Genomic DNA, 12,047 nt, shown 5'->3' with positions numbered 1-12,047 from the left:
TGCAGTTGAGGAATATTTTGCATTTTGGGGTCTTGTGCCTCAATGTGTTAAACTGGGGTATAATCTGATGCATCTTGTGCTTCTGAAATGAGAACTGGGCGGGGGAATAAGGTAGCAGTTGTTTTGCAGATGGCTTTTGTATTTTGTCCTGTTTGGGGAGGATGTGCTCATAAGTCGTCAAGCAGTGTTACAGAATGAATGGAGATCAGTTTAAGCACTATATGCAGTTTTTCTGTGGGCATACAGTAAGTGTACCTTTTAGTTATTCCTTTATTTTGTAAAAGCTAGCATACTTTGCAATCAGGTATAGTACTTATTAGTAAAACTATTGTTCACTTGGAAATGTGGAGTTGAAGAACTACTAAACTTTCAAGATATTACAAGCTTGAGTCATTTAAAAGTTCAAACATCTGTTGTCCAGTAAAACTCTAGATTTGAAAACATCAGAAAGATGTAGCATATAGAATTTATGAACAGTACTCTTCAGGAGCGTGTAAATGTGCTGTTTCTCTCTGGATAACTGTCTCTTCTCTTAGATGGTATTCGATTTAGAGGTAGATGCTGTTTGCTTTTTAGTGCTCAGTAAGTATCAGCTTACTAATACTGATGCTTTATCTACCTGCAAAGTAATGTTCTTCTAACATAATCCTTTAATATTATACTAGCAACTGGTTGCATAAGAGCTGTGTAGTTTTCCTTCCTGCCCCTGTGAGGGGTTTCAAACAGTAAAAGGCTATTTAGTTTCTCCTGTATTTAAATTTGCCATAAAAAAGTAAGATCTGCCACTGCCCTTTTTTCATCAGAATGTCATACATGATAATCAGATAACTGTGCCTTGAAGTCATAGCTGCATTGCATGTGCTTCTGTTTTGAATATATGTGGGAAGTCTGAGTTGACAACTCATGCTTGTGTAAATAAATATTCGTTTCATGTATTTGTTTTATTCCCATTATATCAGCTAAGGAAATAGCCCAATCTACAACTTATTCAGAATCTGGCCAATGAGTTGGATTCCAGCTTAACTCAAGTGCAAAGGAACTTTTCACCTGTAGAAGTTACTCTTAACGAGACATCAGAGGTTAACATTTGTAGAATAACTTCATTTAAGTCCACCAATGGATAAATCAAAGAAGTTTACATGTTGGCTCATAACTCAAGAAGACACTAGGTGTTGGACTCAAAAAATATCCTGATAAATATCCAAATAAAACCTGCAAACAACCTCTCTTCCCTGTAAATCCAAAAGCATAGTACCTAAATAGAGCCGTCTAGTGAAGTCATCGCTATGCTACAGCTAAGCATTGCATATAAGCATGCAGGAAATCATTCTCTGTGTTCAGTATGGTGCTGCTGTCAACAGGTATGGTTTTGTGTCGGCACATGTTTTATGTAAATCCAGATGTTGGGAAGAATAGTGCATATGTCGTCAGGGGATAAGGCTTTGGGCCTGTTATGTGGCCTCTGAGCATGCTGAATGTACAGACACCACTAAACACAGGCTGCTGGAAGAAGCCTTAGAACTTTTAAAGATCCCTTGCCCAGACAATGGGGGAAGCTGAGTTCAGATCCTTCTTAATCCTGAAACCTCTGTATTGCTTTACCCCCTCACAAGAAAATCAGGCTGAAGAAAGTACTCCATCCTGGGATGGGTTGTAGAGAATACAAGATTCATAGGACTATTTGGACAGCAGCTGGGGGAATCCTGACTCTGCAACCTAGTAGCTTTGGCATTTAAATAGAGAAACAGGGATTCAGATCCTACTTCCGGGACCCCTTGCATTTGATATTGGAAAAAAAATAATATTAAGCTAGATCAGAAATAACTCTTTTAAAACTAACTGTATAACAGGTTTTCTCCTAACCAGATACTGAAACTGTGGAAATAATTACCTTTTCCCTTTCTTCTCATTTCATATTTTCCTGATAGCAGGGTAACACTCTTCACAGAAGTGGAGGGGAGTGTCTGATTTAGCAGTGAGAACACTTCTGTGACAGATAATTTGTACAACTCTGGCGGAAGAGGGGCTTGAGCCCAGGTTTCCAACTTTATGAACACTGTTACAAAGTTAGGATTCTACTTCTTCCTATGCAACTGCATTTTAAAAGGTTGTGGAGAAAGATGGTACATATTCACAATTTGTATTTGCTGATTTTTATTCTTAGGATGCTTCTCATGTGTTAGAGGCTGTTCCTTTGCAGTTTTGATTTACCGCCTAAATCTTCGAAAGGAACAGAAGTTCTGCATTTTCTCTTGCATATATTTTCTTCCCAGTTAACTCTAGTTTGGCAGTTTTAAATTGTGTCCTAATTTTCAGTTGACTAGTTTTGAGCCCTGTGAAATACAGTAACAAGTGCTGTGTAAAACTGTGTTTCTGCTGTACTCGCAGCTCTCTTAGAGGGCTCTGACCTTTCCCTTCCTCCTCTCTGTATTGTCACATGAAGGGGTTGCATTTCTTAATCTGAAAACTACTGCTGTGGGCAGCTTCCTGTTCAGCATTTGGAGGGGAAGGCAGGCAGCCCATGCACTTTGGAGGCACCAAAGTTCTGCCTTCAAGTATGCAGGACGTTAGACACTGCGTGCTTTGAATTCTGCGTGGGGCTGGATCCCTAAATGAGGTTGTGCAAATCCATCTTTGGACTGTGTCCTAAATATTGATTGCTTCCATCCATGCATGTTTTCCTCCTTGAGGACCTAAAATAAAATCAGTGACTGTAGTACACAAGATAGTCTTTTGCTTGCAAAGTATGTGGGATTACCTGGACACTTTGAATGCCAGTGGAGAGTATGGTGTCCCAGATTTCTGTTCATAATTCTTGCGCTTGCCCTGCAAGTTGGTTGTCTTTTTGTGCCTTGGTTCCATCATCTGTAAAACCCTAGAACATTTTTATAGCACTAAATTCTATTAATAAGAAGTGGTATGTTGAAATTTGAGAATTACGACTACTTATGTTAGTAACTTCAACATTCCAACTGTATGCGAGCACCTCAGTAATTTAGAGATGCAGAAGAACCCAGTGGTAGGAGAAAATTCTGCTTTTTTTATGCTTCATTGGAAGTTCCTCTTTTGGGATGTACACTTTATATTGTTCTTGTTCTCATTAAAGCTATAGCTACTAAGCTACAGAATTTTAAAATGCTTGTTTGGGTACATATCTTGCAATAATTAAATACGAAAGAGCTTTTGGTGCGTGTGAAAAATACATACTTTCTTCCTTAAAGCAGAGTAAACAGCCTCAGAGCTGACATTAATCCAGCCATGTTCATCATAACTAAATTAGCAGTGGTTATTTTCATATATAGGTGGATATCTGCTCAGGAAAATATGCCATTTATTATTAGAAGTCAATTGTTTCTTTGTCACTCCTTCAAACATTTGAATTTGCTTTAGGGAATTGGGGAATTCTTTTCTAAGCTAGTAGCTATAACGAGGACCTAATTTATATAATGCTGGCCTTGGGTCTTTCTATATGCCTTGTTACTTGTGTTTTTACTTTGCAATCAGTCTTCTAATACTTTTAATTCTTCAGAGGGGGAGCTCTTATCTTTGTGTGCTTTATGAGCTTAAGCTTTATTCTCTGTCTGGCCACCTATTAATTACTTCAGGAAAGGAATAAATATAATGTGAAGTTTTGGTCATTATCAGATGTTGGACATTATGCACAGAAACACAATGCCCTGATTAAGGGAAGACACTGCATTGAAATTTTTGCCTTGTTTAGTCCCAGCAAACTTGCTCTACATTCAAGGTTTTTCCTGTGTAAGCTCACCATACTAACAAGGAGAAATTTAATTTTTCACAATATCAGTGCTTCCAGAGATGGGAGAAGGAAAGACTCCATTATATTGTGTTGCCCTTAAGGTGCTTGGATACATTGTTAGTGGGATTCCCAGAGGCAGCGGAGAAAAAATCTTTCTCCCTCCTAAGTCACATTCCCCATGTGATGACCTGTTCCTGGAGAACTTTGGCTTACAATGGGAACTACTGCACAACTGGTGACTGTGATCCTCTTTGTTCATCTGTCTTAGATCTACTAATCCTGTGTACATAGTGGCTTTGGTCCACACTGGAGCTGTTAAGGAGATAAGAAATGATCTAGGGTATAGTCCAGTTCTAGTCCTTCCCTTCAGCTAGTGTAGAGGTGCTTTGTCTTTGCGTACACTACTCTTTAGCAGGATAGGAGAGAGCTGGCTAGATTGGAAGAAAGCACAGTGAGTTTCAAGACTGTGGAACATAAAAAGGAGTGGTATCTTGGGGGATGTTCTAGTGATACCCAGTTTTTGCAGGGTACATTAGAAGCTGAGAATTAGAGGCAGTTTGTGTTCTCATCTGTAGATTATGCTGTAGCAGTGTAGTCGAGAGATCTTTGGAAATCAGACTTTGTAAGTTCTGCTGGTCACTGAATACTTTTTAATTCCACAGGTTGTTATAAATGAAACTTTTTTGTTTAAGTACACATTAAATAAGGATATCTTGGCAGAAAAATAAGAGTGCATGTTACATTGGAGTGTTTTGGGGTTTTTTTGTGAGGATTTAACATGTGTAAGGTTTTGTTATATATGTTAAACTTCAGAAGTTTGTGGATGGTTTTTAATTTGTCTTTCTAGAAACACTGATTACTGAACCATCCTATTTATGAAGTTATTCAGTGCTTCATGTGTCTTTGCCTTTACTGCATGTGTTGCTCTATTCATTTTAAATTACCCAGCCATGCTTTTTGCTTCTGATTCTTGTGTATTTGTAAATAAATACAGATATGTAAGTTACACTGTTGTAGAGTTGCTTTATGCGAGCAAGAAGCATAGAAGATTGTCATGTGGTATTGAGGTTCCTACGCTTATTGAAGTTTGAAGAAAATTGTTTTGTCATAGGTCTGCAAATGGCTGAAAGTTTTGATTTTGGGGTTTTTTGTTGTTTGGTTTTTTTTTGGGGGGGTGTTTGGGTTGTGTCAGAGTAAAGTTTTATTTGCAAAAGTATAACTTGGAGTTTGGTTGAGAAAGTGAAGGAGTGTTTACAGGCTAATTTTCTGACAAGTCCGTCCCATTAAGTCACTTGTTAATCCAGAAAAACCCATCTGGATTATAATTATCTCAGCAGGTCATTTAAGATAGAAAGACGTCATGCTTCAAACTATCTTTCAATAGTGCAAATATATCCTTACCTTGCCACAAAATATGTCCAAGGTTCATCTCTGAAAAAAACTGAGTATATCAATGGATTTAATGATTATTTCTTTGAAGAGCTGTAATTGTCAGAAACATGATCATGAGGTCATGCTTCTTTACTGTGTTTTTACTTAGTATTGTAATTGTCACCTGTTGTTGCTTGAGAGGTACTTCATTCACCAAACAAGTCTACACAGAGAAAACTGGTCATTGGGAAGCATGATGTTTGGCATCTTTCTCAATAAGATCAGGATTATCATATCAAAACACTTTTAACATACTTTTCTTATTCAATAGGCTAGACAAATGGCAGCTGTCCTTCTACGTCGTCTTTTGTCCTCTGCTTTTGAAGAAGTTTATCCAGCTCTTTCACCTGATGATCAGACCTCTATCAAAAGTGGATTGCTGTTGATTATTCAGTTGGAAACACAGTCCAGCATGAGAAAAAAAATCTGTGACATAGTTGCTGAATTGGCCAGGAATTTAATAGGTACTTTATATAAGCTGGTATTGTGGTAAAACGTCTATGTATTGAGAGTAGCTATATTTTTATCTCTTGTTCTCTGGTCTTCTGTAGACATTTGCGCATGATGTACTAACTGATTTCATGGTTTAAAATAAAACCTAATACTTGTTCACATTATCCTTGATAAGGTAAAAGTAAGGTTCCTTAACTCTGTGCTTTAAATGGCTTGAGTTTAGGTGAGATTCTATTAAGATTTAGAAATCCAATTTTGTTTAAATTCTCGTGAATGTCATGCTGAACATCTGCATCAGTTTCTTTCTTGAAGGCCTGTTATGTAACAGTAAATAGAGCTCATCATCTGTTCCTGAGTGCTTCTTGACGCTGTGACTTGGGGACATCTTCAGATCAGGGTTTGGGGTTTTTTTTTAATTAACTCCAGTAGTGATGACTGGTTGCCCTACAGTTGAGATCTAACCACTCTTTAAATTTGCTTATCCTAAAATTTTGTTGTTTCATGTAGATGAAGATGGCAACAACCAGTGGCCAGAAGTTCTGAAATTCTTATTTGATTCTGTCAGCTCTCAGAATGTGGGTCTGCGTGAGGCTGCTCTACATATTTTCTGGTAAGCCTTCAGGCTTTGCTACATCTTTGCAGGTTAGAGAAATCATGGCTGTAAAAATGTAAGAAAAACTGCCACAACTGAATTAACAAGCAATCATGTATTTAATTTTTAACAATAAATCATGTTTTTTTCATTTATTCTGAGGTATTTTGGTTTACTTAACTCTTACACGTACAGTAGTGTGTTTAAGGTACGTGATCTGTAGCTTAAACAATGGATAAGCTTAAAATAAGGTTAAAACTGTGAATTTTTATTAATGTTTTTGTCTTGTCTTATCCTTAGGAATTTTCCGGGGGTTTTTGGCAATCAGCAGCAACACTATTTGGAGGTCATTAAGAGAATGCTGGTTCAGTGTATGCAAGATCAAGAGCATCCATCAGTAAGACCTTTGCTTGTTTTCCTACTATGTCCTGAGCATAGGAACTTTGTATAGTAGTCTCAAATATGAAGATTAAACCACAGATTTCAACCAGAGAATGGCATTACCTGAAAGTGATGGAGTTTTGATTATGCCTACTGCAAACCAAAAGGGTCAAGCCTTTTTATGGTCTTAAAGCTAACTGGCTAGCTTCTATCTGCACTGCTTAGGCCCAGATTCTTCCCTAGTAGTTATGCTTTGAGAAACCTAATTATAGTGGGCCAAAGCAGAGGCAGGGGTTTTAGCTAGCAACATTGAGGGGTCAGAAGTTCCTTGTTAAGCTTTCTTTCTGGCCCTTGTGCTTAACAGTATAAACACGTAGTATCTCCACACGTAGTATCCATACATGGTATGTCTCAAAACCGAATATGCGACAGCTCCTTGAACTGTTTGTGTTTCCCTGTAAGGTTATATTAGCAAGCCTCTTCTGGAAGGCTTCAGATTTGTTGATTTGTGTGAAAAATTGTACTTTGAAAATGTTTCTCTTGTGGAAAATGCTGGGCAAGGATAGGAAACCCTGCTGTGGTATGTGGGTTCAGTTTGTTGCTCCCCCATGGATTATTTTTTCTGACCTTTGAAAGTCAACTGAGTAACATTTTCTAAAGTACCACAAGTCATGTCTTTAAAGAAGCTTGTTTTGAACACTTGGATCACACTTCATGAAAAATGGGACTTTGACACTTGCATACACATTTGAAATAGGGAGGGAAGTTGAAAACAATAGTTTTTGCCACCAAAAAAAAACCAAAAAAAAACCCCAAACCAAACCAAAAACCGAATGCAAATAAAACTAGGGAATACTTGCCACCTCATAATGTGATGAACATTTTTATATCATATAAGACATCCTGAAGATCTTCATGACTGCTTTACCTTAATTGGAAGCAAGATATAAAATCCATGTTAAAAACTAATTGATATATCTATTAGGAAAGTGTAAAAGGGAAATGATAATACAAAATGTAGTCAAAGAATAGGCCTAATATTAGAAGAAGATAAAGGCATGTTTCATTACCAGGTCTTCATGTTTTTTTCTCTAATCCTGTCTTCTAGATCAAGACTCTGTCTGCTAGAGCTGCAGCTGCATTTGTACTTGCTAATGAGCACAATCTTCCCCTGCTTAAACATTTTGCAGACTTGCTACCTGGAATCTTGCAGGTAAGAAACCACACAAATAACGCTTAATATGCTTATTACTGTCTGACTGTATCCAAACAAATTACTGATCTGCAAATTTGTGTAGCATATGAATTTTTGTTGAGACTGGATTAACTATCTTAACTAGCCTGGCTTCAGTCCACCAGCAAGATAAACTGGAAACTGATATGGAATCTCGTAAATACAACCTAGTTGATAGTGTTTTAAGGTACATAGTTTAATGCTGATTAATTTACACAGTGTTACCTAGGTATTTTGAGTTAACTACCTCAAAGTCTTACAGTTTTTAAATTAACCATGAGACTTCAAGTAATCAGTATTTGGGTAATTCATTGACCCATAATATCCTGTATCTGTTCAGTTTAGGGGACAGTGTAGAATTTTCTGAACAAAGATTGTTAGAGTAAAAACAAGAGTCTAGACAAATGATCTTTGTAGTTTGATAAACTGGGAAATGGCAAACAAAATGCCATTTTAAGCTTCATACCATTTCTGAAGCTGGATTAGATCTTTTTTAGGATGGATGAATTTGAGCAAACTTGGAATTCTAATATAAAATTGTTTACTCTCAGGGGGAAGCTTATTGTAAGCCAAACTAGAGATGGAAATGGTTTGAGGGCCGAATGACAACAGTTTCACAATCCTGTTCTCTTTGTGTATCAAGAAAAAGTCAGAATAACCAAGTACCTGTGATAACAGTGGTAGTGAGCTTTTGACAATTTTAAATTAGGCTGAATTCAAGTTAAAGACTGACTGCTTGCTATAGTCAGTACAGCAGGTCCCTGTTGACAGTGTGAGCTGTAGAGCTTGTCTGTGTGTGCTTTATGGCAAGCTGAAAAAATACTGTGCCAGGTTTGCTGGCTTCTGCAATTGATGGAATTCTACTTGATCTTGAATGCAGACTGAGGGGAATTTATTAAAATTAGCTGAACTTGAAAATGTTCTGTAGTGTGTACAAGAAGTATTTTGATACTGTGGTCACTTTTTGGTGGTTAGTCCCTGTCTGTGACTTTGGCAATAACAATTGCATTGTTCAAAAATTGTAGCTGGTTGAGAGGACTTTGGCTACTGAGTGCTGCATGAGTGGGAGTGAAGCACGGTTTGGGGTGGGCATGCCATTTGTCTTTATGTTTGGCAATTGAATAGTATGCTGTTTTTAGACTTCAGACTGGTAGCCCACTTTGTGTCCTGTAAGTTTCAGTGCTACTATTTTAGGCTGTAAAAACACATGCACTTGGCTTGCATTTTCAAGCTTCATTTTGCGAGTACACAGTGCAGAACTGTGCTATGAAGTCTGTCTTTTTAAAGTACTTATTGCAAGAAGGACTAGATTTTCTGGCTGTGGTAATGCAAGATTGATATGAAGATCTGAGTTTATAAATAGGAGATGGGATGTGCTAGAATAGTGGTGAGTGACCTTTGGAAACAGTTGGATGCTTTTTTTGTTGCTGTTGAAGTTAATTTTGAAATATTGGCAGGGTAAAAAAGCTAAAAGTCTGACTTGGCAATTCAGTCCTTTCAGTAAAATATGTGATGGTTATGGTGAAAATTGAACTTTCAGTACTAATACTTGGAACTTTTAGATGCAAGAGATTTATCTTGTAGTGGAGGTAAAAGCTGGAACTTCAGCTTACTTCTGTGGTTGCTAGGGTCTGATACTACAGAAAAGTGCTTCTGCCTTTTAGGGTTCACTGTGCACTTTGAACTTCTTTCCTCAGAAACCTAGTATTGCTTTAAAAAACTGTGAAAGGTGAAATGGGGATAAAATACAGAGTTTTACAGGAACTTCTAGTAAGGATTACATTATTCTCTTCCAAAATCAGAGGACGAGTGGTAATTATTAGTACAAAAGGCCTTAACCAAGATAAATTTATTTTCCCCTCACAAAACATTTCTGATACTAGAAAATGCTGCTACTGTGTTGAAAGTGTGGGCTGTTTGAGTGACATTATCAAAGTGTTGGATCCTAGACTCAAGTATTAAGAAAAACATGTAACTCTTCAACAGATGTTTCTATATCAGGAAAACATCACTTAGTTAATGAAAGTTCGTCTCAAAAGCCCAAAAGTCTGTTTAAAGACTGAGTTGGTTTTGGGGGGGGGTTTTTTTGGGTTTGTTTTTTTTTTTCTTTGGAGTTTTGCGTTTTGTGTGCTACTTCTAGAAGAGTTTTAACACCCTTGAGTAAGCTGTGCAGTTCTGGTACTAAAGTATCAACTTGATCACTTAAAAGTAAGTTTTAAATTACTTTTCAGAATGTAGCTATGGGTGTAGGAAGGATACTTGCAAAAACCTTGATTTCTTTTTTTCTTTCCTGTGTCCTGTGAGTGAAGCCTGAAAGGTCTGCTTTAATTCAGTGGCTCTCCAGAGTTGTCAGGTGTTTGTAAACTTAAGCTATTCTAAGCTGTTGTCATGTAACAGGGGGATAAAAAAGAAGTTACTCATCTTCCTCCTTTTGAGCAGTTAGTTTGAGGAGTTTTTCTTAACTTAAAATGGATTTTGCTTGTCAAAACATCGTGTGGTTTTGCATATTGGTGCCTCTGATGTGTGACCGTAACTCTTTGAGTATCTGTCTACTGTATTAGATTTAAACTAATAATGGGCCAAAATTGATGGCACATAACATTGTGAGCCATAACTTACTGTAGAAAACTTGTCGTTTTCAACCCTGCATATTATCCCTTTGTAGCTGTTACAGATTTGTGTTTTCTGACCCTAGGGTCGACTGAAAAATGTAGAGTCTGAATGAAGGCTTCCAATTAGTTTTTTTTTTTAATTAGTTCTCAGCTTACAGCTCTAGCTGGGTGCCTCTGCGAAGAGACTCCTACCCCAGTTCGCGCTTCTCAATTATACATGTGCCAACCATCTTCAATCACTTAATTCTTATCAGTGATCTCTTGATTTCATACTGGTTTTCACTGTTGCTGGGCTGGCCTTCTGACGTTACTTTATTCTCTTGGAATTGTCTCTGTATTCCTTATCTTCTTCATTCTGCTCGTATCTGCCAGATTCAGCTAGTTCTTTGTTAGCAGCATTAATTTTATCAAACTCTTGGTCAATTCTCGCAGCATAAGGCTTCAACTATTTTAGTTACTAATGCTAAGCGAGGCTATGTTAATGAATCACATTTAATCAAATTTCTTCTAGAACAGCGGTCCCATTCATAGTATTATTTGTTTTTATTTAACCTTATCTTCATCTGACCCCTTTATAGGCTGTTAATGATTCCTGCTACCAAAATGACGATTCTGTCCTGAAATCCCTTGTAGAAATTGCAGATTCTGTTCCCAAGTATTTACGACCACAGTTAGAGCCTACATTGCAACTAAGTCTGAAGGTAAAGCTAGCTTGTTTTGTTTTTAAATAAATCACTCTTTATGGCCCAGAACTTCTGTTGTAATCATGTGCTCTAATCTTCTGGATTGTAGCTGTGTGCAGATGCCAGTCTCAGTAACATGCAGCGTCAGTTGGCACTTGAAGTAATTGTGACCTTGTCAGAAACTGCTGCTGCTATGCTGAGGAGGCATACCAACATCGTTGCACAAGCCAGTAAGTATTTTACTCATTCTCTTTGAAACAATTTCTGTCTTTACGGTGCTAAACTGACTTTTGCACTTCGTGGCAAAACCCTGTCTAACTTTGCTGGTGCTGTTAAATTCAGGTGACACGAAACTGAGTTTTATAGAGAAAACCCCTTCTTATTACTTCATAAATTAATCTGTGCTTATGCAGCCACCAGCAAACCTAACAATACGGTAGACTCTTCATTAGGTGTTTCCAAGGAAAACACTACTTCCAAGTGTTTCTGCTGGCTTTGGAAATTTTTACTGAAGAAAAGGTGCATTTAGTTCTCAAGTTCTATGTCTGAAGTTTGGTATGTAGGCCAGGTACTCTGTGGTGCTGGCAACTGAAGGCTGAAGGAATTCAGCATGCATGTTAAGCCTCGATATTGAGTTAAAGCTGTGAATTAAAAATCAGATGCTTATATAAATAGAGGTAGTCTATAATTAGTCTATTTAACATGTGGATTTTAAATTCTTCGGAGAGGCACTTTTTTTAATTGTGCATTATTATCTGAGATACTAAAATATTCTGGACAGCCCCAGCACCAATGCTGCGCATAGTGATATTTCTGTGCCTTTTAAACCATTTTTGAGAGTAGATCAGGGCACACAGATCACTGACACGGCAGTGTAGCCTGCTGTTTGGAAGGATTATTT

At 37.5% G+C, this 12,047-nt stretch overlaps 1 protein-coding gene across 1 annotated transcript in view; it reads left to right on the top strand.

The window, feature by feature from the left end:
* Positions 1-12,047, top strand: part of IPO5 (importin 5) — a 42,975-nt gene that overhangs the window by 5,283 nt on the left and 25,645 nt on the right. Inside the window, exons 3-8 of the mRNA XM_061361075.1 lie at positions 5,463-5,655; positions 6,152-6,254; positions 6,537-6,633; positions 7,726-7,830; positions 11,042-11,164; positions 11,256-11,376. Coding sequence (XP_061217059.1) covers positions 5,463-5,655; positions 6,152-6,254; positions 6,537-6,633; positions 7,726-7,830; positions 11,042-11,164; positions 11,256-11,376 — 742 coding nt within the window. The remainder of the gene's footprint in view (positions 1-5,462; positions 5,656-6,151; positions 6,255-6,536; positions 6,634-7,725; positions 7,831-11,041; positions 11,165-11,255; positions 11,377-12,047) is intronic.

The sequence above is a fragment of the Neopsephotus bourkii genome, unplaced genomic scaffold (genome assembly GCF_033783945.1).
Source record: "Neopsephotus bourkii isolate Nb327-2 ecotype Australia unplaced genomic scaffold, CSIRO-AGI_Nbou_v1 NB_1052, whole genome shotgun sequence".
In the NCBI taxonomy this organism is placed as follows: domain Eukaryota; kingdom Metazoa; phylum Chordata; class Aves; order Psittaciformes; family Psittacidae; genus Neopsephotus; species Neopsephotus bourkii.
This window is presented reverse-complemented; position numbering and strand designations above follow the sequence as displayed.